The sequence below is a fragment of the Fusarium phalaenopsidis genome (assembly GCF_050370095.1).
Source record: "Fusarium phalaenopsidis strain FUZ10S chromosome Unknown contig_32282, whole genome shotgun sequence".
Lineage (NCBI taxonomy): Eukaryota > Fungi > Ascomycota > Sordariomycetes > Hypocreales > Nectriaceae > Fusarium > Fusarium phalaenopsidis.
In genome coordinates, this window is record NW_028145415.1 from 306,708 (window position 1) to 333,841 (window position 27,134).

At 50.3% G+C, this 27,134-nt stretch overlaps 9 protein-coding genes across 9 annotated transcripts; 4 read left to right on the forward strand and 5 right to left on the reverse strand.

Moving 5' to 3' along the window:
• Positions 1-1,710: 1,710 nt before the first annotated feature.
• On the forward strand, positions 1,711-2,277 carry LRP88_01856 (DUF1993 domain-containing protein; the record flags this gene model as incomplete). Its single annotated transcript, XM_083238529.1, has 2 exons — positions 1,711-2,066; positions 2,115-2,277. 2 exons carry the CDS (start codon positions 1,711-1,713, stop codon positions 2,275-2,277), a joined length of 519 nt encoding a protein of 172 aa, XP_083105637.1.
• Positions 2,278-2,898: 621 nt separating this feature from the next.
• On the reverse strand, positions 2,899-4,657 carry LRP88_01857 (cytochrome P450; the record flags this gene model as incomplete). Its single annotated transcript, XM_083238530.1, has 4 exons — positions 2,899-2,940; positions 2,991-3,135; positions 3,193-3,665; positions 4,001-4,657. The coding sequence occupies 4 exons, from the start codon at positions 4,655-4,657 to the stop codon at positions 2,899-2,901; spliced, it is 1,317 nt and encodes a 438-aa protein (XP_083105638.1).
• Positions 4,658-5,202: 545 nt separating this feature from the next.
• LRP88_01858 (uncharacterized protein) lies at positions 5,203-7,533 on the forward strand (the record flags this gene model as incomplete). Its single annotated transcript, XM_083238531.1, has 1 exon — positions 5,203-7,533. The coding sequence occupies one exon, from the start codon at positions 5,203-5,205 to the stop codon at positions 7,531-7,533; it is 2,331 nt and encodes a 776-aa protein (XP_083105639.1).
• Positions 7,534-9,539: 2,006 nt separating this feature from the next.
• LRP88_01859 (uncharacterized protein) lies at positions 9,540-9,995 on the reverse strand (the record flags this gene model as incomplete). The annotated part of the gene is made up of 1 exon (XM_083238532.1): positions 9,540-9,995. One exon carries the CDS (start codon positions 9,993-9,995, stop codon positions 9,540-9,542), a length of 456 nt encoding a protein of 151 aa, XP_083105640.1.
• Positions 9,996-10,628: 633 nt separating this feature from the next.
• LRP88_01860 (uncharacterized protein) lies at positions 10,629-12,272 on the forward strand (the record flags this gene model as incomplete). The annotated part of the gene is made up of 1 exon (XM_083238533.1): positions 10,629-12,272. The coding sequence occupies one exon, from the start codon at positions 10,629-10,631 to the stop codon at positions 12,270-12,272; it is 1,644 nt and encodes a 547-aa protein (XP_083105641.1).
• A 589-nt stretch (positions 12,273-12,861) lies between these two features.
• LRP88_01861 (uncharacterized protein) lies at positions 12,862-14,297 on the reverse strand (the record flags this gene model as incomplete). Its single annotated transcript, XM_083238534.1, has 3 exons — positions 12,862-13,379; positions 13,876-14,129; positions 14,185-14,297. The coding sequence occupies 3 exons, from the start codon at positions 14,295-14,297 to the stop codon at positions 12,862-12,864; spliced, it is 885 nt and encodes a 294-aa protein (XP_083105642.1).
• A 1,229-nt stretch (positions 14,298-15,526) lies between these two features.
• On the reverse strand, positions 15,527-17,980 carry LRP88_01862 (HET domain-containing protein; the record flags this gene model as incomplete). Its single annotated transcript, XM_083238535.1, has 1 exon — positions 15,527-17,980. One exon carries the CDS (start codon positions 17,978-17,980, stop codon positions 15,527-15,529), a length of 2,454 nt encoding a protein of 817 aa, XP_083105643.1.
• A 2,649-nt stretch (positions 17,981-20,629) lies between these two features.
• Positions 20,630-22,770, reverse strand: LRP88_01863 (Zn(II)2Cys6 transcription factor; the record flags this gene model as incomplete). The annotated part of the gene is made up of 4 exons (XM_083238536.1): positions 20,630-21,312; positions 21,477-21,757; positions 21,814-22,667; positions 22,717-22,770. 4 exons carry the CDS (start codon positions 22,768-22,770, stop codon positions 20,630-20,632), a joined length of 1,872 nt encoding a protein of 623 aa, XP_083105644.1.
• A 579-nt stretch (positions 22,771-23,349) lies between these two features.
• Positions 23,350-25,417, forward strand: LRP88_01864 (uncharacterized protein; the record flags this gene model as incomplete). The annotated part of the gene is made up of 9 exons (XM_083238537.1): positions 23,350-23,522; positions 23,571-23,716; positions 23,764-23,895; positions 23,953-24,014; positions 24,062-24,125; positions 24,173-24,771; positions 24,824-24,954; positions 25,002-25,250; positions 25,303-25,417. 9 exons carry the CDS (start codon positions 23,350-23,352, stop codon positions 25,415-25,417), a joined length of 1,671 nt encoding a protein of 556 aa, XP_083105645.1.
• Between the last annotated feature and the right edge of the window lie 1,717 nt (positions 25,418-27,134).

Consider the following 27,134-nt stretch of genomic DNA (forward strand, 5'->3'; position numbering starts at 1 on the left):
CGGCACGACTGGTGAGAGAGGTTCCAATACTACGCAAGCCCTAGTCGACTGCTGCGGCGTCTGTTTAACCGAGACAGGGGTTTCTCCTCGCACTGGTATCCAAAAGAAGAACGCAAATGCTGGCTCAGCAGCACCGGGCTCGTCAACAACGTGGTAGTGTCCAGCTAAAACATAGGCTCCTCACAAAGGGTATCCATAAACTCTATCAACAGAAAGGTCATTTGTAGTAACCTGTCTAGCGTTTGCAAATTGGACTGTCAATGCCACTTTGTGAACTTGGTGACGCATCCAAAAGAAGCGATCAGCCACAATAACAAAGAAGATGGTCAATATGAACACCATGGCTATCGACGATGTCTTACGTTTGCCTACGTGTTCGACAGGAACGGGTTCAAACAGTCAAGGGGCATCTACCAAGGTTCGATGCGGCCGACGTTATGGCCGATGCCAAGATGCCAAGATGGAAAACCGCTTCATCATATTGGTGATTGAATTAACCATCGTTGCCACCAATGAGCAGGCGAGGGCCAGGTTGTCTCTAGCCCTCGTGCCTTGCTTAATTATCGCGCACTTGAGCATTCCTGAGGCTGCTGTGCCGTTTATTTGACGAGGGGGTTTTCCAACAGGGATAAGCCGGCCATGCTGGTTTATAGTGAGTAGGCGAGAGCGAAACGCGAGGCGGGGGCGAAGACGAGGATAAGGCCGATGTACGGTTAGGTGGTTTGGGCAGAATGCATCACATCTAGCAGTGCCTCAACCATAGTTTGAGATCACTGTGATCTTGATCGCCAAGGTAGGTAAGATTGAAAGCAACTATACCTCGACCTAAGTGAACTCCCTCGGAGCTCCTTGTATCGATTACGTCATGGCCTCTTCCACAGCTTGGCCTCAGTCTTTGACAGCTATTTCGTCTAATAATGCGTCTTGGATGTACCTCGTAAGCAAACAACGAACCTGGATGGTCCTTGCTGGGCCAAACACATCGTCTTAATGAAACGCGACAACAGTCTTGGAACAGATAACAGGTGTCCCTAATATACTAGACTAAGGGCGGATATCATATGTCATCATTCCATCTATCAATTCACAACGAGCTTATCATATTATCGGATCTATGAGATTCGGTTGAAGCATCTATCTGAGCAAATATGGCGACTTCGGAACTGCATGGCAATACCCTACCGGGGAGACCTATCAACGAATGGGTACTTTTTGGGAAATTCCACTCTTGATTAGGAATCAATCTGATAAATCGGAGAAAAATTTAGAAACTCGAAACTCCAAGGGCATCATTACACCACGTACCTGCGGATGGCGTGATGACAGCTGCGTCAACCCCACATCACGACATGATCACGACATGCCTCACCTCGGCACTGAATAAGGAAAAAGACGGGGTATTCGTCATATCCTGCAGCGATTGCAACTGTAATTTTCGTTTATTCGCTCTCTTTCCGACTCAGAATCGGGCTCACCGCTATCGTCCGGCATCGGCTCGTCGGCTACGAGATCCAAAGCCACGATTACACAATCAAGAGAATTAGTAATTATGGATAGGAATTGTCTCATATGTACGGGGCAGAATTGACTTAGAGTGAGATATATAAGTTGCAGCTTTGCATACCACTCAACTCCTCAGACAACAATCAACAACCGACTCCTCAGCCTCCACAACCCAACAACTCACCAAAACACATAATCTCCGTCACAATGGCCGGCACATCTCTCTACGATCTCATCATCCCTACCTTCATCAAGGGTCTTACTACCTACGACCACGTCCTCGCTAAGGCTCAAGAGTACGCCAAGGAGAAGGGAATCAACGTCGATGAGTTCCTCGAGGCCCGTCTCGTCGAGGATCAGCTTCCTCTGAGCTTCCAGGTCCAGAACACCAGCAAGGTTGTCCAGATCACCGTTAGTCGTCTGACTGGCGTTGAGCCCACGCTGCTTGAGAACACTGAGAAGACCGTTGCTGAGCTCCGCACACGAGTGCAAAAGACTCTGGAGCTGGTGAAGGCCGTCAAGCCTGAGGATGTGAACTCTCGAGAGGAGGCCCTGATCGATCTGTAAGTATCATCAGTCTTATTACCCAGATCTATACTAATCCAAAACAGTCCCTGGGCTGGCAAGACCCACCAAGTCACAGTCAAGCACGCCGTCCTTACCCACGGCCAGACCAACTTCTTCTTCCACCTCGTCACTGGTTACTCAATCCTCCGAGCCAAGGGAGTCCCCGTTGGAAAGGCCGACTACCTCAGCAGCTTCCTTGGACTGTAAGTAGCCAAAAAGAAAATCTAAATAGACATAGACGAATTAAGAAATACTTAATATCGACCCACAATGTCGCACCTCCAGCTTGGGTGAATGTTGAGATTTTGTTTCTATAGTGACGGCCGGCTCGCTCGGGCGAGGATTTGAGCATGTTCCTAGCGTAGATGTAGTCTTGTCGGGTGGCGCCCATCTGCTGGACATGGCAGCACGAAAGAATGAAGGACAACGACAATAGCATTATGGTCTCTTTAAACTTAAAAGAATTGAACCCTCCTTGGTTTCTTTCACAGTGGGGCCCTGAGTTTGTAGCAGCGTCAGAAGCAACTCACAGATATTTACTAGTCTGACGGCGGTGTTTGAAGACACCTAGGTATTCACAGATAGCATTTTGGCGCTCCATGCTCAACGACCAGGAGGTGGAAGCCCATGGATGCATTCATAAGAGTCCTGGCCTCTTGCAATATAACAAAGAGAGTAAGTACATAAGGAAATTTAAATGGAAGCGAGTGATCAAATAAACTGAGCAAGCACTGGGGCATGGGGTCTGGTAGCCTTTCAGAAAACGTCAATTCAATGCGTCTGCGTGATCCCGGCTCTCCTGGTTACGCTGCGATAGCACCCCCCTTCTCACTTGCGCAATCTATCGAACTTGATCAAGCAAGTATTCTCCTATCAAGATGAATCAGAATCAGTTGCGAAACGAATAAAGTCGAGCTTACCTGTAGTGTAGGGAAGCGCTCATCGTAGAAAACCTCAACCCGAGCAGTGATGCCAGGTGTAGTATCCTCAAATCCCGGAGCAATTGATGTCTGATACTCTCGGTAGAGGGCGGCAATGAGCGTCGTCATTTCAGCCATGGCCAAACTACCAGCAGTCAGAGAGAAGGACGACTAAAAATGACATGGGAAAGAATCTGCTTACTGCATGCCAATACACATGCGACCGCCACTCGAAAAGGCCCAAAACCAACGGTTTAGCTCAGTAGCATCAGGTCCGAGCCAGCGCTCGGGGTTAAATTCCAAAGGATTTTTGAAAACTTCTGGATTGCGATGCAGAATCCATGGTGAGATGCTAACAACGGTATCAGCTGGGATGCGGTAGCCATCAACCATGGATGCAGCATTGACTGAGCGTGGCTCGGAACTTGGCAGCGGTGCATAGAGTCTCAGTGTCTCCTTTATGATGGCATGGAGATACGTGCATCGATCACTCTCCTCAGCTCTGGGATAGCCATGCTCATTCAGTGACTCTGCAGGGAGTCCTAGTAGCTCATCTCTCAATTTGTCCTGAAACCGTTGATTCTCAGGCAAGGAGAGTGACCAGATGAGAAACATGAGCGTATCGCTGGTGGTGTCGATTCCAGCAAGGAAATGATCTGCGCACTCAGATGCCGCCTGCATATCATTCAACCCATTGGTCTTTTGCGTTTGATGGTGCTGCCAGAGATGGGCCAGGATGGATCTTTCTTTTCCTGCACGGCACCATTCTGTTAGCCTCTGGCACAAATGCGCATGATTACATGTCTGATTGGATAGGAGGGGAAAGGAGTTAAGGGTATTTTACCGTTCGTCTTCTGGGAGTCCGACTGGAAATTCTCAAATGCCTGCAATGCGAACTTCCGAATGCCGGTATACGTAGTTGGCAGCTGCATTGGAAGAATTGGTTTCACCAGTTGGTGCATGAACCCCGTACGAGCGTACATCCATTTCGTGATTGACGGCATATGTACCAAACACCAGGACAACTTGCGGCGAGAGGGATGCATGATGTCGGATATCAGAGCTCGGTCCGTGCCTGATCCCCGCAGGGCAGATGTTGACCCGTGTTTTCCGTAAATAAAAGAGGTGATATTGTCGAGAGAGTAGTAGTGCAGTGTATGGAACACATCGCTAATGTGGTTTGGCTCACTACCGATGAGGTCCATGTACTCTCGCGTCTTCTCCTCGATCAACTGCGTTGTCGGTGTCTTGAGTACAGTGGATTTTGCGTAGGCGTGAGACAAGAGCTTTTTTCGGCTGCCATGCTCTTCCACCGAGTGAAAGGAAAACAAGTTCTGCTCGCCGTACACATCAAACATGCGATAAAAGGCGGTCCTGCCGTATCGGCTCCCGGGGCCGTAGACTGTCTTTAGCGCAGTCAAGCTGTTGAATGAAACCTCATTCGGGCCTATGCGGACCGCCGGGCCGTATTTCGAGTGCAGTTGTTGAATTGTAGGTGTGCGAGTTCCTCTCCAGTCCTCGTAGCCAAGTCGCCACTTTGTGAGGGCGAAGGTTGTCGGGCCCGGCACGCGACTCAACGGGCTAAGAACAAGGGGATCTAAAACGTAATATTTTATGAGGAGAAGGAAAAGGACAGAGAAAGCGATCGTAATAGAGAAAGACGCCATCGGGATAGAGGCTGATGGGAGAAGTCTTTATTGCGAGGGGTAGCAAGTAACGTTAAACTGTTGATTGAATGGGCATTCTTGCTGGTTTTAAGTACTGCTCTTGTCAACGGCAGAACTGCGTAAACTGTGGCATCTGCAGTACAAGCTGATTCATTTTGGTTTGCGGGGAGAAGGGAGATGGCCACCAATGATGTCGATTCTGGGTATCGCCCAAGGTCACAGGGCGTCACTAGCTTCGTCATGGACGCACGACGTCAAAATAGGGCGCAGATACGGATGGATAGAGTACTAATTGGGCGACGTTGATTGGGGAATGTTCTATCTCCGAGATCGGGTAAGTTCCCCCGTTCCCCCCACCACATTTTGCTTTATGCATCTTGGGCATCTACTCATACCGCAATCGATCCGGTATCAACGCCGGGGCGCCGAATTGAAAACGACTGTTGAAATGCGTACTAATCATGACGGATCGTCCTGAGTCGGCAGGCTCCCAAGGGTCCATTCCCGGCTCCAACCTAAGCCAGCTGGCAACGCCCTCCATCGACATGGAACACGCGGCAACTTATCCATTGCAACGGGACCCAGCATGTCAGAGTCAGAGCGCTGCCACAGTCACCAGTTGGACGCCATCGTACCCTGATGGGCTTGACAATGATGGGGAATCTCCCAAGGTCGGGGCTCGCTTTTCGTCCAGGTCCGTGAAGATCCTTCGCAATTGGTTTGCAGACCACGAAAGCCACCCTTATCCGTCCTCCAAGGAAGTCGAGATGCTCCAGTTTCAGACTGGTCTTTCTGGACAGCAAATCACCAACTGGTTTGGTAATTTTCGACGACGCTACAAGTTCCGAGCCTTGCGACCAGTGTCGCTCGATATCCGCAACTGGGTTGAACCTTCATCCAGCACCCAAGGCGCAATCAACATTCCGCCGAGGCGTCCGACACCCGTTCCAATGGAGCACATGAGCCCCTTGCAGCGCTGGGAGAACTCACCACCCCAACATGAGGCGGCAGCCGTGTCTGACATCTCCCGGGCCGTCGCTGCATCAGTTGAATCACCTTCAGCTTTTGCTCCGGCACGACCGCGTACATCTGAGTGGTCGGGGAGGTCGGCCGGGACTGCATCGTCTGTCAGCAGTGCAGGGACGTCTTGTTCCAGTAGGGATTCTGGATCGCAGGCATCGGCCTCCTCCCACGCGTCTCATACTTCTTTGGAGTACCTGAAGCGCAGCACGAACCGCAGGAGGCGTGGCACGACACATCGGCGACAAAGGGCAAACTGGTTGAACCGGTTTCAGGCATCCGGCCGTTACCAGTGCACATTTTGCACTGAATCATTCAAGACCAAGTACGACTGGGAGCGTCACGAGAAGTCGCTTCATCTATCGCTGGAGGCGTGGGTTTGCTCACCCAAAGGATCGGCAGAGACGAACCCTGACGAGGGCGTGCTCTGCGTCTACTGTGGTGATGCCAACCCGGATCAGGGTCACTTAAAAAAGCACAATAGTGCTGCCTGCCTAGAGCGGCCATTTGAAGAGAGGACATTTTACCGGAAGGATCATCTCCGACAACATCTCAAGTTGGTGCATGGCGCCAAGTACGTCAAGTGGCCTATGGAGACATGGAGGACCGCGATTAAGGATATCCGCTCCCGATGTGGATTCTGTGGCATTGAGATGGAGTCGTGGAGTAGCAGGACCAACCACTTGGCCTCACATTTCAAGGACGGCCGTACTATGGCAGACTGGACGGGTGACTGGGGGTTTGAACCTTCGGTCATTGAGATGCTTGATAATGCTATACCTCCATGTGAGCTCTATGTCACAACTCCTAGCGCTATAGCTAATGCCGCTATAGATCTCATCCATTACGAGAAGAACTCCCCTCTGCCCTTCTCGGCTCTAGCTGGTCCCGCAGACACACCAAGCAGTGCTTACGAACTGATCAAGTTGGAGTGGGAATATTACATGCGAGACTACCATAATACTCACGCCGAGGATCTATCTGACGAGAAAATGCAATACGAGGCTTGTTTAATTATATTTGGAGCGGAGGCCATCTCGGAAGACCACCCATGCTCCACTCCGTCATGGTTGCGCGACCTTTTGATGGCGAATCACGACATCGCGGAACAGGCACGCATCCAGCCTATGAAACAAGTTACTAAGTCTCGCATAAGCCCATTGAAGATCAACGGCAAGAAGAATATCTTTGAGGGTTGTGAACTGGAGGGGTCGCTCTGCCGATATATCGGCATGCACATGAGCTTGGGGCTGCAACTCTCTGACTATGAGATCCAGCAGGAAGCGTGCCATGCCATCAGTCGACTCGAAGTTCCTTCTCCAAACCCGTCTAAGCGCTTTATGGAATTCCTAGTGAGACTCATTTGGGATTCTACAGAATGGCTGGGGCCTTTGAGGGAACGAGGGCGCTTCTACTCTGAGGGGGAAATCGCAGGTCAAGGTCCTCATCTGCTAGATCCTCAGCAGTTTCCATTTGGAACATTCATACCAAGTGAACTACCCAACCTGATGGCAGGCTTGGAACAGTCTGAGACTCCTCAGCTGCCAACGAGCCTGCTCTGGACCCCGGCCCTTGAGACTGCCCAACCTTCCATGCAGCCTTTTGCTGAGCCGCCCTCTAGCCCCTGGGCTCCCGCCATGAGCGAGTCAACATTCGATTCCTCTCATCTCAACCCGGCCATCAACTCAATATCCATCACCCCATTCTTCCTCAACGACAACAACAGCTATCGTCGTTTGACAAGGGAACTGTCCCGCTTTGTGGTTAGTTGCATGTCGCCCAACAATCCAAACAGTCATGTACCGAGTGACGAGGAACTAAAGTATCAAGCGCGCTGGATTCTTTACGACGAGTAAGTTCTATAGATTGGAAATATTGAGTTGGGCTGACATGTCGAAGCGATGATCCTTGGAACCAAACACCTGTTGATAACGCTGAGTGGCTAAACGAGTTCAAAAGGGGCGTCGGACTGTCGGTAGATGGTTTGAGTCAGACGACTACCCCTCCGCTAACCGGGAATGCAGACATTGGCAAATGACGAAGGACATCCATGTAGTGGCGGTTTTTCGAATTGCTATTGAATGTCTTTGATCCATTCGAGAATCTTTCCGGGACACTTTTATCCATCGTTCTGTGCCCCCTCGTGCTTGTTGTGTCCTTCTCCTAACCCATGTTGACAAGAGTCCTAAGTGAGAAATTCGGATACCCCTCCCTTCTCTTATCTGGAGCGATCAACTAGCTTAAGAATTCCCTACATCCCTCCCATCTCCAGGCCGAATTCCACAGGCTCCGGTGGATGTCGTCGTTCCCCGTTGTGGATATTGACCATATGTCGTTTCCAGTTGTCCTTGCGAGGGAAGCCCTTGCCTCCTTGTCTGGAGTAATCACATCCCGGCACGGTACAATAAAATTTCTTATTCGCCTGATGGCGGTCATCGATATGCCGTTGGAGGTGAGTCCTAGTTCCGAACTTTTTAACACAGTTTGGATAGAGGCACATGTGGTCCTTGACATGGTAGCGCTGGTGATGCCTGGAAATGGTTAGACTACGTTTGATTAGCCAACCATAGCGACTTACTTCAGCTTATGCGGCTGGTCAAAGAACTGGTTGCAGCCAGGCTCGCCGCACTGCAGGACATCCCCTCCGAGAGGCGTATTAGGCAGAATGGTTCGATCTCCGAGAGGCGAAGTAGTTTGAATGGTTAAAGCGTCTGAAATACTCGACGGAGTCTCGGCCCATCCGCACTCGGATCTGGTAAAGCCGACGAAATTCTGCTCGCGCCCCCAAAAGCTTACAATGGGCGGCGTCACTGGGAGATCCATGAAATGGATCAATATGTTCTTAAATGCTCGCTTCTCCTCCAGTCGGTCAATCAAATTGCTTGGATCTTTTGAGTTGAGAATAGTAATGGCGTGTCTCTTTCGGCGGAGCCGACGTCGTGGGATGTATCCCGATGTACTTCTGTTCCATGGGGGTCTCTCTGGCTGCAGAGGCAAAGCTATTCTCTTATTGGTAGAATTAAACCAACATCTGCAAAGAGTGCTGGGTAGAGAACAACTTAGCCAAGGGGTATATGGACTCTGGGCTTTCAGAACTAACCAAAATTTACCGCCGGTGTCGCTGGCTTCAATCTTCCTTGATACGCATCCAACCCTCGGGCAGTTGGTTAGAGCGATGGAGCCGTATCGGCCGATGACAAAAGCCATTGTGATACTCATCCCGGGGATCAGGCTCTCGGTGCGAGGCTGTAAGAGTATCTTCGATGAGTCCAGGGAGTTAAATAGCAGATACTCCTCAGCTTTGACTTTGTCACTCCCAGGACCTGTCGAAAAATGGTCCATGATGATTGCATGTACTTTCTGTGAAATTGCATTAGCCAGAGCGGTGCGGTGAGTAATTGCAACCTACACTCCAGCCATACTCTGACGGAATGGGCAGGACACGGCCAAGCGCATCTTCGAATCTTACAGGATCCTGGAACCAGGTTCGAGGTGTGTCTGGCCTTGGAGGCTGGCTCTGGAGCTGAGTTACAACAGCCATAATATGATGGTTCGATTTCCATATGTTCTGAGCAAGCTCGATCAGGGTTTCGAGCCGGACTCCAATACCGCTAGAGATTGGTCAACACTACTTCCAAGAGAAGAAAAGGGTGAGCATACGTGGATACTAAATCGGAAAGATTCTGTAACAAGGAGGAAGCCTTGGTCATCAGTAAACCCTGTTGGGTTTGTTCACGCCTTGATTGCACAACTCCGCTGCGGACCTCCTCAAGCTTGCTTTGCAATATAGAGGTTTCGGTTCGACTCTGTTCCGTGTTCGAGAAGGTTGTAGATCTGTAGATAGTTAGCAAGGACCGGGTTGTCAATGGTATGGAGACGCCAACAGGCCGATAGTAATGAGCCGCATATTCAGGCTGCCCACGTGGGTTGCAATGTACGCCCGAAGCTCCACGACATCCTTTTCCATGCCGACACCCCACTGAACCTTTCGACCCCAGGACTTCAGCCTGTCTGACTTGCTTGAGCTGTCGCCATGCTGGGGCTGGATGTCAAGCCTCTCGTACTTCTTCAGCTTCGAAGCAAACTGGTCAAGCGGGTACTGGCACATGAGAGCCGCGACTTTTACGCTATTTAGCGCTGCTTCTTGGCCTGGCGGACATGCGAGATGCTCGATCTCGTCCAAGGCGCGCTTGAGGCCATGAAGCTCGACGATAAGCTCCTGGTAAGATGAGGCTGAAGAATGGCGAAGGGCAGAGACTATATCATTGATGAGCTTCCCAGCCGCTAAAAAGTCGCCAACAGAGAATCCGAAAGACATGAATGATATCTCGAAGTTATATCGAAAAAGAATGAAATATTCTTCTCTTCAGGTATAGATAGAGGGAATTTTAAAGAAAATAGTCCCAGATGAGTGGTTTCGGGCTGTACACGAGTGCCGATTTTGCCGAATGAGGGGAACCGTGTTCTGGCAGTGCAAATAAGTCATATGATTTCCTGCAATGACCCTGGTAGATGTAAGAAATTAAGTCCTCTGTGACCGGAGGTCTAAGCCACCCCAGCCACAAGACAAGAGGTTGCCTTGAACGAGCAGGCTCTCAAATCAGGCTCTGGATTTCCAATGAGCCTGTGCCTCAAGCATGCAGACAACTCGAACGGCAAGGGATTACCATTCATCCGCAATGCCTATTCGTGTCATGGGTCAAACCCCGCCATCTAAGCCTCATGGCTCTGCGTCCAAAGATTAAAAAACACGAGAATCACATCGTGAAGAGCCATTTTTGATGGCAATCATTCTGGTGCATTTTTGCATCCAATAGTCTGGCAACGTTTGAGGTTCACCGAGGCATCGGCCAAGCTCGTTATAGAGCCTCTGGGCTCTTCCTTCACTTTCACTGGAAGCACAATAAGCTAGAGACACCCCAAACTCAGGCCGCGCTGTCCACGCATCGCCATGCGGCTCATCAACGTGAGGACAATGGAGCTGGAGGAGTTCTATGGAGACCAGATCCCCAAGTACGCCATACTCTCCCACACTTGGGGACAGGGCGAGGTCACATTTCAAGACTGGAAAGATCTCGACCTTGCCTCCCAAAAGACGGGTTTCGCCAAGATCCTCGGCGCTTGTCGACAGGCCGATAAGGATTTGCTGGAATATCTCTGGGTGGACACCAACTGCATCGATAAGACAAGCTCGGCAGAACTCTCAGAAGCTATCAACTCCATGTTCGCCTGGTATCGCGATGCCAAGGTATGCTACGCCTTTCTGGCTGATGTTCCGCCCGTCCCCATCAGTGGCCTGGACCGCTTTAGAGACTTCCGCAAAAGTCGATGGTTCACACGGGGATGGACCCTGCAAGAGCTTCTCGCGCCACGGGAGGTGGTCTTCTATGATCAAAATTGGCAGAAGATCGGCAACAGGTCGGAGTCGTTAGAGGAAGTGATAGCAGCCATAACGCAAATCAACGTCAACTTCATTACGGGTCGATCCACTCTCATACATGCGAGCGTCGCCCAAAAGATGTCATGGCTATCACGACGGGTTACTACGAGAGTCGAAGACATGGCATATTGCATGCTTGGAATCTTCGACATCAATATGCCCCTGTTATATGGCGAAGGAATGAAAGCCTTTGTCCGCCTGCAGGAAGAGATTTTGAAGACATCTACCGACCATACCATCTTCTGCTGGGCTTGGGTCGGGTCCGTACCTCAGACTTGGACCAGCATGCTAGCTCCTACTCCGATGGCTTTCGAGTCTTCTGGTGGTTACTTCGAGCCCATAAGGAACTCTGAATCACCAGAGATATCCCCATACTCACTCACCAATGCTGGTCTCTCCATCAAGCTTCCTCTCGTTTCAGCTTGGGACTACTCGCTTGCCCTTCTAGACGCTCGTCACCCCAAGTCCTACCAACGAACTGCCGTTCCTCTCCGCTACATTGTCGAGTTCGGGGTCTTCAGGCGGATACCGTTTCCTCCAAGTCCTGCTTTTATCGAATCGTGGCTCCCAGACCCACCTCGCAAAGTGCTCGTGAGGGCGAAGCCGGACCCATTTCACTTAGAGCTAGAACTTCCCATGCCAGGACTCCATTACGGCCTCCTCTTTACTACCTCCACCAATGCGCGGCGGGACTTATGGCGCTATTTAGTACATGGAGATTCGCCCTTTCTTACGGGCGTCAAGAAGGGTTCCGTTAAAACATATCCTCAAGGCTTGTGGAACAGCCAGCGAAGCTTGATCATGTTTCCCGCCCAGCATAGTGGGCCGAAGAAAGTGTTTGCCGTCATGGTAGAGATTCGAGTCCAACGCGGTCTAAGAATCATCATGTCGTTTGCAATTCGGATACGTAAGTCAGGAGAAGCCCTATGGTTCTGCCGGCTCGTCCCTGAGTCCGCATGGGATGATGATGAATATATGCCCATCGAGTACCTGGAGGGTTTCGAAGAAGAGGTCTCGGATCGAAACGAAGGCATCATGTTCTCAGGCCATCGGGGATTTCATCTAGATATCCTCTCCGAGCAAATCATTTCTTCTGACACGGTAGTCCGCTCTGCTCATCTCTCCACTGAAAGGGATTCACGAAGAGAGGTCTGATTACTGTGATTAGGTATGGAAGGAATGAGTGATAAGTGTTAGAGTTGTGTTATCGTCGGGCTTTGAAATACTCAGGTCAGCCAAGGCTCTCCCTGCTGACATTGGGCATGGATTTGATGCCTGCCCTCTCAAGATACATATTACATTCGTGTTCAGCGGGACTGTATGTCTTTCGTTCTTGGCCCAGAGAGTTACATATAGGTATCAAGGATAAGTTTATCGGGACTTCTTGTCTTGCAGTAGGTAGGGAAACGAACATGTCTCTATCAACTTCGGGCTTTAAGGCCTCAGGCCTCCTCATACACCCAGTTCTATAGAGCACAAATGAGAAATACGATGATCAGGGCGAAACATTTCGCATTGAAACAACACTCCTTGTTGATGCGAATGATGTGTCCAAAGGAGGCCATCAGACATAGTGGCGAAGAATGTGGCAACTCCGCATTAGCAGCCGCTTGTGAGTCCAGACCTCGAACAGCAAATTGGTAAGCTTGAATGCGGGCAATTCTGTGGGTGACCCTGAGGAAACTGAGGAGGGCGGATCCATTTTCATTATCACTCGAAGCTCGCACGAGTATGACAATACTATCTACACAATTTCAATCTTGCGGTAGGAATCTTTGCTCCACGGTCGAGGGATCCAGTCCCGAATTAACCACCCTGAGCCGGCAATGTCACCGTCGTCAGATACAACGGCGTACCCAACACGAGTGTAGGTCACAGTCTCAGAAGTTCCTGTAGCCTTCTGCAGTACGATGCCACATATGTTTAGTTCCGGGTTCCTACTGACAGCTGAGGCGATTGCGACGGGCATAAACCAGGAATCAAGACAACCATAGTTGTCGATGCCACAGTCGTCGAAAGCAAGGCCCTCATCACTGTAGGGCGGTTTGAGAACAAAGTTTTCCCATTCAAGAACCATCTCTCTAATGCCAGGAAACTTGAACAGAACTCCAAACAAGGTCAAGCGGCCACCGCAGAGTTGACCGAAGGGATCTCCGTTGCTCGGTTGAGTTTCCACGTTCAGAACATCAACCAAGGGGGCATCTATGGTTTCTTGGAAGGCTAGGATTGCTCCTTTGACTGAGGCCCAAGCCCAGGAGGGGGCTAAGAAATGTCAACCTCGAGTCAGCCATGATGTCTGCGGAGAGCAACACGGAAGAAAGTAAGTGCTTACCAATATACTCTTTATAACGCCAAGTTTCCCCTTGTATTGTTATATTGCCGACAGATTCGATAGGGCGCCATAATAAACCAGAGTGCAGATGATTTTCCCATATTCCAGCAGAGTATTTACTCTGAGTGAACTGCGAAAATGCTTTCGCAACTCCACAAAGAGCAACCAGCTTGTCGCTATCCTCGGTCAGACCATACCTGCTGTATAAGAATATCATCTTGTTCCAGTTCATCATCAGGCCTGCTTCATTCAAATCACCTCTTCCAAGGGTGATCTTTTTGGATAGAAACAGGGACCTATACCTGCCCAATGCCTCTTCAGATGGGAAATTCTCAGTCAAGATTGTTTCTCTGCATTCCCAGACTGGAAAAGGTGCCATGTGGATCGTTCGAGGACTAAGTTCCTGTTCTTGGGTCACCCACGCACGTTGGTAGAGCGGACCAAATTCGGTGAACAGGCTGGCGAAGTTTGGGCACAACTCGATCTTCTCGGCATGATCTCCGTCATTCCAGAAGGATTCAACTGTAAAGGGGGCTCCCTTGGTTGGATCTCGGTTGCAGAAGAGGCCTCGGTTGGATGTCGATTGAAAGCTGGCTGCCAGGTTGCATATCCCGTTTGAATACACGCGGTTCATTTGTCCCGACTCAATAATCCAGTCCTGAGGAGAGTCTTGGACAATACTTGCAACTGATTATCAGACTGCGATACTTCGGGAAGGGTGCCAAGATAACTTACCACAGCGAGTCAATCCAGAGATACTGACCACCCAATCGCCTGGCCGCCACGATAGCCTCCTGAAAGCATTTGGGGAGCTCAGTGAACTGTATCTCACGCTCCAAATGAGCCATATTCTGGGTAGTCAATGTGAGAAATTTTTCAGTGCCCCAGACATGGCTCAAGGTGAAGTAATCCACTCTCCGGCTTTGGATACGTTCCTGCAACTCGTCTCGTTCAATGAGTCTAATGACCTTGGATGGGTCAATTTGAATCAGACGACTGGGAAGCCATCTATCTGTGCCCTCTTCATAAGATTTTCGACAGCTTTCATGAGACTTTATACATGTGGACAGTGCATTGTGATAGAACTGGAAGAGACTAGCACTGTCAATATTGTTCCCTATCGGACGCGGCAAGGGCCTATCGTTTCCTAAAAACGTTTTAAGTTAGTGATTCTCACAATATTGTTCCCTCGGCCTCCTTGGGACAATTACTCACCTCTGTGACGGTGGTAAGGATTAAATTCTAGGTAAGTGAATGTGGTGCTTAATTCAGGTAGAAATAGGAACCTGATTCCCGTAGGCTCACAGGAAGCCGCCTCCTCAAAACGAAGCCAACTGTAAATCGTGAGAGAATCCCTGGGGTCGTGATGTTGCAGCTGATGGCCATCGGTACTGGGGCAAACGGTGTGCTCAAGGTAGGAAGTTATAGCAGTGTAAAGTCTAGTACAGATCTCGCAGCCCCTTTGGGCCTGCTCCCTCACGTACTGGCCTGAGACTTCGGACCATACATCAACGGACTTGGATATCTTGCTGAGGTCCTTAAGAGACACACCTCCAACCTCGTTTTTGAAGTGCTTTGAGCATTCGAGGCAAATCATTCTAGAACGATAGTAAGATATGGTCTGGGGGTTGATGTGACAGGACAGGAGAGTTAGACACGAGGCTAGTGCCGAGAAGCCATTTTCCCTCAAGATTGATGCCTAAGGCGCTTCTGCTTACTCAGCCTGTTTCTTCCTCTGTGATTAGAGAGAATGCCATGAGCACAGCCTCGTTTTCCATAGCAGTTCGGTACGGGCCGTTCGATGCAGTCAGCACCAGATTTCGTTTCTAAGACTTAGTTTCTACTGCTCTAAACTGAGTCCATGCAATGGTTGTTGATATGTCTCACTTTTCGATTTACCATGGTGTCGTCATTGTCTACCAAATGAGTATTAAACCTCAGCTAATTCTCTTTCACCTTATTGACTGGGCTTCCAAACTCTGGCTACCGCTCGCCAATCTTCTTTTAACATAATAGATCTAAATATATAGCCAACTGAAACCATGAAGATGGAGTGCCTGGAAAAGCCTCAACATGTTCAATGAAGTACGTACTTCTTCAGACTCCTCTTCCCCGCTTTCCACTGTTCAGCAGCCCTCCCATTCATATACCCGCTAATATACACATCTCCCACAAAGCGGTATTCGCCGCGAGTCCCTTCAGGCCTCAATAAGATAGGTGTGGAGCAACCCAATGGTACGACAACTTGGTCTCCAGGAAGCATGAACCCTGTCCCCATTCCGACCCTCTTTTCCTGTGTGATACAGAAGCACCGCCCCATCATTCTATCGCCAAAGTGTCTCTGCAGATACTCCCTCCTCGCCTCGGGCCGTACCGCAACTGCCACGTTGAGGTAGTCGTACAATGTCCGATCCAGGGGTAGATATGGCAGTCGCTCGTGGATCAGGTTAGCAAAAATGCTGTAGCAGGCTGTTCGCCACTCGCTCGGCCAGTTGTATGGCGATGGGATCTGTCCGAGTGACAAGGTTGTGGCCAGATCATCCTCCGCCCTCTGCCTAGATTCATCGTCCTCTTGTCTGAAACTGTCGAGAAGAAGAGCCCTCCAGTGCAAAAAGGCCATAAGATAGTCTCCCAAGTTGCAGAGTGTGCCGACTGCGATGCCTTTGTTCTTTATCGTATCGAGTGGAATGGCTGATATTTCCAGCTTGTTCAGCCGCTCATCGAGGAATGCGCAGCGAGCCTTGGTGGAGCCTGCTGCAGAGAAGCCAAACTTGCAGGCCAAAGACGTCGTTTGCGGGATATGTGACCAGTCCGGGACGAATGAGGGTAGGTTTGCTGAGCTCGTGTGTACCGGAAAGTGTATGGCCTCGCAGATAACGTCCAGACATTGCGTCGTCTTGAGCAGATAGTCGACGACTTCGGTGTAGACATCCTTGACTGGGAGGTTATAGTCGGCACGGAACTCATTGCGTATCTCATCGGGCAAGACACCAAGAAGTCCAAAGAGCTTGTCTCTTGGGTCCGAAGCAAGCTTTCTTCGACACGCTCGCAGAATCTCAAGCAGAGCTCCTTCTCCATCCTCCATGTAAGCTCGGAGGTCAGGAAGGCTAGCCGGGCCTTGGTATATCAGAACCTGAGCGTAGCTAAACTGATCTGGTGAGATAACGGCGCGTCTCCCTTCAATTTGGTCATTTCGAAAGGCCATGTCGCCCCGGTGTTCGCTGAAGGCATCAGATGCCAGTTGGTACGAGTCCCAGGAGAGCTTAGTAGTTCCACAATAGACGTGGATTTCTCGTGCATTGAAGACCTCTTGAACAACCCATAGTCGTCTCCAGTAATCTCTTTCGAACAGAGATACCACGGCCGCAAGGTCGCCATTTCTCGCTCCAGCTGTCAAAAGCCGCGAGACCTTGTCTGGGTGTTTGGCCTGGGCAGCTACTTGGCCAAGAAAATCCACGGCGCTCGAGCTATCATCTTCCTCAGGGCCCAGCCATATTGCCACAGATTCGGCATTCGAGTAGATGTCGGGCATGAGCTGGACCTGCTGGGCTCGCTCATCTCGATTCTGCTGGTCGATAGAGAGGGCATCCACCCACACCAGTACTGACTCTACCCTTTGACGGAGTGCCTGAAAGGCACCATGGAGGCTGGCAGAGACGGAGATGGGACACCCTTCGATCTCAATCCTACGCGTATCCCTTGGGTCTCCCCACGCGTACGACACGGCGATATATCGAGGAGGATCCTCAAGTGACACGTGGATGATTTCGCACTTGATCATTGTCTTTCTTTCCGGGGAGATCCTGATCAGTCTGATGGACTGCTCCTCAAGCGGTCGGTACTGATACGCCTTGTCGCCAAGAAACGACGACCCGGATATGTTAGACCAGGATCGTCTTGCCCAGTCGCTGTAAGCCGGAGTTAGACTCGGCCTAGAGGAATTGGGGGTTCTCTCGCTCTTTGAACGTTGTAGCTGCGTAGAAGGAATTCCGAGAGGGGACACATTCCGGACGTTGGTGAGAGGAGAAAGCATCTCTTGGTCGCTGCTTGGGCTTGACACCTCTGGCGTGACCGGTCGAGACTTGCGGTTTGTTGAAGACCTCTTCCGACCCCCGAGCGGCGGCGGTGACTTAGGAGGCGGCACCCTAACGTATGCAGCGATAGTGTCATCCGGGTCGTACTCCTCTGCGGGCTTATCACGACGCCGCCGACTAGGTCGAGGAGGAGAAGGAACTCGAGGGTCCTTACTGGTACTAGTTCCTGATTCCCCCACGCGGCGGCCTTCGCGGATAGTTTGAATGTACACAGGAGGGTCACCAGAAGTAGCTCGCTGACGGCGTACTGGTGGGGGCGAAGGGGTCCGGGGAGTTATAGATATGTGTCTAGGAGGTCTTTCTCCTTTCATAGTATATCTATCATCATCGGAATAGTATTCACCTCTTCCAGGAGGGTATGGGGGTGGAACTGGGAGGAACTCGGGCCCTGAAGGCGTGGGGCGGAGGTGGATGCGGCCGTATCTTGGCTCGCCCATGACGGTCGAGAGGTGTTTGTGATGACGTGTGCTAGTGTTTTTCGTCTCTGACTGGTAAAAATATGCTTCGCTTGGTCTAATATGCGAATCCTAGACCTAGAGGTACTGATAAGATGCAGTTGAAGCAATTCCTAATCGGAGCCTGATTTCACCCCAGACTGTCAGCAAAAGGGCTGAGGGACATCTAGAGATAGGCCAAGGTCAGAGCGGCAAAATACCGGAGTCCGGGCCGGAACAAACAGCGCCCGGTTTATCTCCATGGGGGTTGAAAATGTCAATGGAGGTCGAGGCTGACTTTGGAGTTAGCATAAACCTCCAAGGCGGCCAAGGCAGAAAGATCAGTCCAACCAACTTGAAGCAGGGCAGACACACTTGATTTTAGACTTGGCCAAAACTGTCTCCTTTCCGTTCTGGATCTAGGATTCAATACTGGGCTTCTTGCTGAAGACCTGTCATCGTGCTGGCTGGCTCATCAATGCGGGGCGGCCTGGTTGCTAGACCCGCTCTCATGGATCACGCCACTCCTCATTGAAGCGGGGTTGACAAGGGGAGACAGCCCTGCAAGCTCGATGAGTTGGCAAGGATACAATGAAGTTACAGCTACGGGAATGTACTTATGGTAAGAGGCGAGAGTGTAGAGAAAAGGCCAGGGCCATTAAATGTCGCAAGCCCAATGAGCCAAGCTTGGTTCAAAACAGACCCCTTTGTGAGAGGAGTCTGTCTACTCAGTATCCCATTTACTTAACTCTTCTTACAATTTATTTATCAATATTATAGACTAACGTACTTGATAAGCGAGTTGATCAGACAAGCGAGTTGATCAAAAATCCCTCAACCTATATCCTCTCCATTTGATTAATTAATTCTTAACCACCTAGTATGTCACAGTCTAATAGAGAGGCTAGAATTCTTCTTGCACTTCGGGCCTATCAAAATAACCTAAAACTAAGTCTCCGACGCGCCGCAAAGGTCTATCAAGTTAACTATAGCACTCTCTTCTACTGATACAATGGCATGCAAGCCCGAGCCGATACTATCCCTAATTTACGCAAACTATCTGATCTAGAGGAATAGATCATTATCTAGTTTATTCTTGACCTAGACTCGCGAGGATTTCCCCCGCGACTGCGTGGTATTGAAGAAATGGCTAACCGATTGCTTGTCGACCGCGACGCGTTACTAGTCGGTAAGCGCTGGGCTAGGAACTTCGTTAAGCGATACATAGAGCTTAAGACGCGTTTCTTTCGTAAATATGACTACTAGAGAGCTAAGTGCGAAGATCTAACCATTATTCGCAATTAGTTTAGGCTCGTGGAGAATATAATCGCGAAGTATGGCATCTAATCAGAAGATATCTATAACTTTGACGAGACTGGCTTTATAATGGGCATGATTATAAGCGGAATAGTCGTCACAGGCGCAGAACGGCGTGGAAGACCGAAATCAGTGCAGCCTAGAAGCCGGGAATGGGTTATAGTCATCCAGGCGATCAATGCGGAAGGCTAGGCGATCCAGCCATTTATCGTGGTTGCAGGCCAATATCATCTCGCCAACTGGTACCGAGACAGTAACCTCCCGGGCGATTGGGCTATCGCTATGACCCAAAATGGCTTGACCGATAATGAGACGGGCCTTGAGTGGCTAAAGCACTTTGATCAATGCACAACCAACCGATCAAATAGTGCCTATCGTCTTCTAATCCTTGACGGGCACGAAAGTCACCACTCGGCCGACTTTGAGATATATTGCGAGGAGAACAATATCATCACGCTTTGTATGCCACCTTATTCATCTCATCTGCTTCAGCCTCTTGACGTTGGGTGCTTTGGGCTACTAAAGAAGGCTTATGGTCACGAAATAGAGCATCTAATCAGATGCTCTATAACCCACGTTTCAAAGACCGAGTTCTTTCCGGCTTTTTATACTGCATATTAAGCCACTATGATAGCAAGAAATATCAAGGGAGGTTTTAAAGGAGCCAGGCTTATTCCTCTTGACCCGGAAAGTATGGTCTCGAAGCTTAATATGCAGCTACGGACTCCAATGCCTGCCGAGGAGGAGGCTGGCCCCTCTAACCCTTGGGTCTCAAAGACCCCAAAGACTATCCTTAAGGCCCAATCTTAGTCTGAATACCTTGAAAGAAGAATCAAAAGGCATAAAAGTAGCTCTCCTGAATCAATTCTAGAAGCATTAAAGTCTCTTTCTAAGGGAACAAAGGCGGTTATATATAAGATGGCATTAATGAGGGCTAAGATCTAAGACCTTCGATAGGCAAATAAGATATTAAGCCGGCGCCGGAGGGCAAAAAGGACCCGCCTATATAAAAGAGGAAAGATAACTCTAGATGAAGGAAGGCAAGTAATTAATCAGATGGATATTAGTGCGCAGGTAGTGGCTGAATCGTCGAGAAGTAGTGGTCAAGGAAGGTCGGCGCGACCGGGGGTTCGGCGCTATGGTGTCTGCGGCAAGCCCGGTCATAATGCAAGAACGTGTCAGGTAGTGATTGAGACGTCTGGGGAAGAGTATAGCGAGTAGTTTTAATTGATTAGATGGTCTGTTGTGTTTTTATAGCAATTTCTATTTTAATGGTTAAGATTTTTGATCAACTCGCTTATCAAGTACGTTATTTGTTTCTCCTTAGTATATATGCTAGTAGTGTATCATGCCATTATCACATCCGCCCTGCTCGGGGTTCATCGGGAAATACCCATCCCCAAGGAAACTATTCCAAAACATCATGGCCGCGGCATCATCCGGTGCACTTTGAAACAAATCGTTGAATGGGATCGATGGATCCTGGAATGAAGGAACCTCCATGTTGTGAAGCGCGGGGTCAATAGCAAATGCTTGATGATTTGGTGCCGGTGGTTCCCTCGAAATGGCGGGAGGGGTGATGGATCGCTCGTGTCTCGACTCGTCGACTTGGAGGTTCATCAAGGGTTCTATGATTTCATCCTGTCCCATGTGCAGTCGCGAGAAACTCTCTCCACATCGACTCAACAGCCTCTGAAGCACGGCATGAAATGTGGCTGGAACACGGAACCGCGATCCATCAGCTGCAGTCGCGAGAGACGCAAGTATGCGACGAAGCATGTCTATCGCAGACATGTGGTCCCCCTTTGACATGTATCCCACCTCAGAAGAGGGTCTGTTAAACACCTCTAGCTTGATGATGACAACGACCGCGTACATCATCCTCGTGAAGACGATCACCGGCACTTGCCGTAGACCGTCGCCCGCGAGACGAAGGAACATGTTGATGAGGTTGTGCGCAATATCTAGGCACTCTATCCGGGCGTCGACAAACTGCGGCGAGTCTCGAGTAAAGACGTCTGTTGAAGGTAACGTGTGAATGGCGTACGGCGGTCGAAAGTCTTGGAGTTCGTGGTTGTCGTAGAGACCGGGTTCACAAAAGTTGAGAAGAATCATGTAGTGGTGTATTTCAAGGGTTTCTACTACTGTTAGCCGAAGTCAAAGAGTGAGCAGCTCGTCTTACCAGTCATGATGTCGTCGGGGAGGTTTTGCCTCCATTCCTTGACTCGCTCGAAACCTCCCTTGAGAATGATACGAGTGCGTGCGTCTGAAAAGTTGATCGATGAGCCCTCGTCTAGTCCAACCATCGTGAGGCTCTCTTCGGCGAGCCTCTGCAGTCTAATCCATGCTGCGAGGCGACGGTCGCCAATGTGGGCGATGGACCGAGGATCCAGGATATTTGTACAGTCCCTGACCCAGGATCCCCAACGAAGGGTATTTGGTCGACGGAACGCCATTGCAATACTGGAATCGGAGGTTAGACTACAACTCGTTCGTGGAAGGGGGTGATCAATCTATACCTAGAGCAGAGCAGGTAGCAAGCAGAAAATGTCCTCGCTGCCTCCAAATACTCGCCTGTCTGTGCAGCCTCGCTAGCAGAAGACGGGATCTTATACCGCTTGTCATTCGACGATCGCAAGTCAATCACCATGGTCGCCGCAATATTGACAAACTGGCCAAAATTGAGATCTTGAAACCTGTCTGGGGGATGACTCCAAGTCGCGAGAACCAACGCCGCCTGGATGAGATCGAGCGATTTCCGACCAAAGATCATTGCCTGCTCCATTACATATCTCTCTGCATCTTGGAACAACGACTTCCAAAGACTCGGTTTGAAACTGCTTGAAGCCGTCGCAAGCATCGCCCGGAAGAGCGCTGGACGGTGCCGTTGCAGGGCTCGCCAAGAGAGGGGAACCGGGGGTAGAATTAGGGGATACCGCGGGAGGAGCTCAGTGCAGAATTGAACACACAGTTCTTCAGCTAGGGATTCTTCGATAATTCCCCGAGCAACGGGATCCTCTTTGGCGGGGAGTTGGTCGGGGATCTCGCGAGAGACATGGCGTCCTGGGGATGTGGCCGGGATTCGACTGGGAGCCAACAATTGCTCATTGGCGCTTGCCGGAGTCGTCGAAGCTTCCGACGTCGAAGGGGTCCAAAGTTCTGCTCTCTGTTCTCTCGCAACAGATCGCTGAACCTCCTCAAGCTTCTGCTCAAGCTCGCGAATCCGCGTCTCATTGCGTTTTCGTCTCCTCTTTGTCGCAGGAGCGTGGAACACACAGTCGAGATCCAGCTTGGTGCATCGAGTGCATCTCTTGGACAACAGGTCCGTCTCGGAGAGGTCTGGAATGCACTTAATCTTCCTCCTCCGACACCCCTGGCATATGCATTAGCTGACGACTCTCACTGCAGGGAGACGGGAGTACCTCGCAGGTGCGGTTAAGGCGCGCCTCCACCGCGCTCTCTCCTGAAGGGCTCATGGTATGTACTTGGCTTTTGTTATGAGGGGACAAGAAAATGCGGTAGCGGCCAAGGAATCAGGGCCGCTCTCAACGTCCCAAACACGCTTTTTCAGAACGGAGCGCGGCCTTTAATAACGAACCGCCCACCGATGCTAATTTACGCCACGGCAGACTAAACCGCAAAGATTACTAAGTATGGTAACCTTAAAAAAAGCTAGTGGATACGTCGATCAATCTCTTTAGTGCTGACCACTTAGGACGCGCAACATGATCAGTGTGCGGTTGCGATGATGGACGTCATCAGGATGAGGCTGAGCCCTGAGTTGGACTTGTTTTTTATGCTAGGAGAGAGACTTTTGTAATCTGATGAATAGTTTGTCATCATACATGCACGGAAAAAGGGACGAGACAACTACCGCTCGTAAGACGGACGAGTCGAGACCAGATGTGATGCAACGTAAATTCGTCAACTCCAGAAATAGAATCAAGAGTTATTCGTATATAAGAAGTTCTAGAAGAATGTCAATCAGTACCTCAATCGACACCGATCAGCATCCTGTACCTTGAATTCACTCTCTTTGTCTCTCAACTTCAACAATGGCTGTCAGGCAACTCCTGACAACTCTCCTGGGCCTCGCCTCCGCGGTGAGCACAACCGCCTTACCAAAGGCATCATGCTCTCCTCAGGATCTTCTCAACGAAGCGCTTGAGGCACTTGGAGGCGAAGACAAGATTGGAGAAATCAAGGGGTTGACCTATCACTCCCCTCGGTACGCCACTCATCCCTGAAACCGCCGACCCTCCACTAACTAGTTTAGAATCTTCCGCTCCCGCAGCCTTATGCAGAGCTACGAGCTCACGCGAGCCGACACCTACGTCGCAACCTCCGGGTCACAGAATATTTCCTTTAGAGTGGACCAGGGATTCCTGGAGCAGCGGATCGACCGCCGTCTTGTTCCATCGAGTAAGTCCGGCTCTTGCCCAGTCTTGACTATACGCTAAAGGCTCTAGACCATTGGTATTGGGGATCACAGGAGCTCAAGCCTCTTGAATTTTCTCTAGTTGTGAACGAGGGCAAGGATGGCTTTGCTTGTTATGTCAAGGGGAACAACCAGATTTACCTCCCTCAAGAGCTGGCCCCTGGTTACACTGATTGTATGACTCTTATCCTGTTGTTTGCATGATGGCTAACTATCAAAGCTGCTCTTACCTACAATCTTATCGTGCAGGCTCAGATGTTCTCGCCTCATCTGATCTATCGCGTAAGTTTTACTGCACCCCAGTCGAATGGGCCGCTAACCACTTGCAGATGAGGGATACCAAGTCGATCTCAGCCATCACGGTTGATATCAACGGAATCGAGTTCCCAGCTAGTAGGACAATGTCATAGTCCAACGTCGACAACACTAACGATCAACAGTCCACGATCCCAGCCGCGAGATCACTGTCATCCTCGACCCCAAGTCCAAGGTCCCCTACATCATCCGCACAGCCGAGCAGCACCCCATCTACGGCGAGTCCACCAAGGACCTCTACCTCTCCGACTATAAAAAGGTCAAAGGCATTCAGTTCCCCCACCTTGTGCAGACTATCTACAACTCGACCACCCAGAACCTCAACCAGGTGCTCGAAGACTTTATCATTGAAGAGGTCACCCTCAACCCCAAATTTCCCAAGGGTTTCTTTGACGGTATCGATGAGGAGAAAAGCTTTGCCCCCAAGACTGGACCAAAGAAGATTCCCGGTGTTCTGGATGGAGTTGTTACCGAGTTCAACACCAACATGCTCGGAACTGCCTTCAAGAACGCAAGCATCGACAACCTCAAGGTCGAGACCCCGCTGAAGGATCTTCCCTCCGTTCACTGGGTCATTGTCGACGATGGTGATGAGATGGGTGTCAAGCAACTGGTTATTGAGTTCGAGAACGAGGTCCTTGTGTGCGATGCACCCCCTCAGTGGAGCAAGGCTGTGATGCAGTGGGTTGCTGAGAACCTGAAGAAGCCCATCACTTACGTCGCGGTAAGCTATAGCACTATTTGCTACTACTGGACAGCCCATTGATGTGATCTAGCCCACTCACCACCACGGTGATCATGCCGGAGGAACCGCCGATTACGTCGCTGCTGGCGCCAAGCTCATCGTGCCCGAGATGGCCGTCGACTACTGGTCCAGCATCCCCGGTGCTACTTTCGTCACCTTCAAGTGAGTGAGAGGCCACTCAACAAGGAGCCACAACTAATGCGACATAGCCAAACCCACCCCTATGTCCACCGTGACAGCAAGATCCAGGCGTGGTTCAATTGGGAGCAACAGGCCGTCCATGCTGCCGATTGGTCATATGTCACCATCACTGAGAGATGTCCCACCGCCAACTCTACCATGGTCGCCTTTGAGGCCGATGCTTGGGAGGCAGGATTGGATGCCGAGATTTCCAACCAGGGTCTGATGCGACAGTGGTTAAATCAGATCTTCGCTGATGGCCTGAGCCGCGATGCTATGTGAGTACTGTACAACGCATCATCCAACATGTAGAACTAACCGTTTTCCCAGCGTCTTTCCCGCTCACGGCAAGGTCACTCCTCTGTCCGAGCTGATCAACATCACTGCCTTCCCTTACCCCGATTTTGACGTCACCCACTGGAAGCAGGGAGCGGCTCTGTGCTGAGTCCGCGGCCCGGTGGACCTGGAGTCTTTTCAAGTCGATATGCGCGATTAATTCCCCGATCTAACCTGTTCCTTGAGGTCTACTACCTTAATAGCATCTCCACTCTCTTTTTCTCAAGCCCAGCAAAGAGCTGGATATTATAGAATAATAGGACGTGGTTGTTGTTACATGCCCAGCATGAATATGAGGCTTCCCAGGAAGAAGTTGGTGATAGGAAGCCAATATGGCAGTCCAGCTTGCATTTGACTCCACCATCCAGCTCCTGTGAGAAAGGCGTTCATAAAGAGTGTTGCAAGACTGTGTCGGGTTTGAGGAAGGGTGAGGAGCAGGGCCTCCAAGAGCATGAGAGCTCCCACATAAGACATGTGACATTTGATCTGACTTTGCTGGCAAAATGGGAAGACGGGGTGGAGGTGAGGCGCTGTAAGCTGTGACTTGCGATGAACCTTCTGGTGGAGGGAGGTGAGTGGCCAAGAGGTGAGGCGAGGGAGCCCTCCCAGAATGTACTCGCAGATGAGGATACCGCGGAGAATTGATATTGACGTTATCGATGAAGGAGATTCAGATACATTGATTGTGAATGAGTAAGAATCTCGACCTTACTACAGTATGAGAGCTTGTCTTGATATCCATGACGTCAAGATATTGTGCTCTTGACGCGACGCGACGCGACGCGGTTAGAAGGTGACAAAATACCCCTGACTCCTCCCAATGACTATCACTGGTCAGTGTCTCGCTTTTTTCTTATCCCACGTGCGTGGTGTTGGTGCAGGGTAGGAAAACTCACTTCACGATGTTATGGAAAGCTCCAATTCACAGTCCTAATGGGTGGTAGAAAAGGGTATTTAAAAAGCTATCAATTCTGTATAAATTGGCTAGGTACATCTATACATGTGTCAATTCTTGGATTAACGGGGAAAGGTTCTCTTGTCTCAGTAGGCGAAAGCTGACTTTGATTGCTAAAGTCCTTGGTGCACACTCTGATGGCGACCACTCATCCACAAATCCTGTAATCCTGGATCAGGGCGGAGCTCGGTAACCGACGTACATACATCCAATAAGCCTTGATATTACGGTCACATTCATTTCAAGACGATCCGTTAGCATCTCTGCATCACCCAAACCAACTCCGTCCGTCGTGGCCAACACGGAATTCGCACGAAACAGCCAAGAGGGCGATCCCCCGCGCTTTTTGCACAGCCCCAGCCCTGTGCCACAGGAACTGGGCCAATGGCTGCATTGTCTCAAGGCGCAGTCGTGGAAATGAAGGGGTCTTCAAGTCAGCGCTTTACCCAATCTGGAGTTTCGGAGCGCTGATGACGCAAAGCCGATCTCAGCTCTGGCATTTCCCCAGGCGACCAGAGGCGTGACTCTGCAGTGAGCTTGGCTTCTGCGCATCATATTCTTGGAATTGAAGACGGATAGGAGTCTCTGTGGCGTTTTAGTCAGTAATCTATCGCTGGTGACTCCAGATAATGAGGCGAGTGCATCAAATCACTCACGTGACTAGTGGTACCGGAACCGTTCGGTAGGTAGACATGTAGAGCAAACAGCGCTACTCAACTGGATCTGGATCAGGAAAAATAGATAACTATGCAATGGCTTTATTCAGGGAATACCATTCACAACAAATGGCATCAACAGGTACCAAATAGCATAGGGAACGGCCTGCTCAGCTGCCCCAAAAGTAAATCCGAAGTCCGGAGTCCGGAGTTCG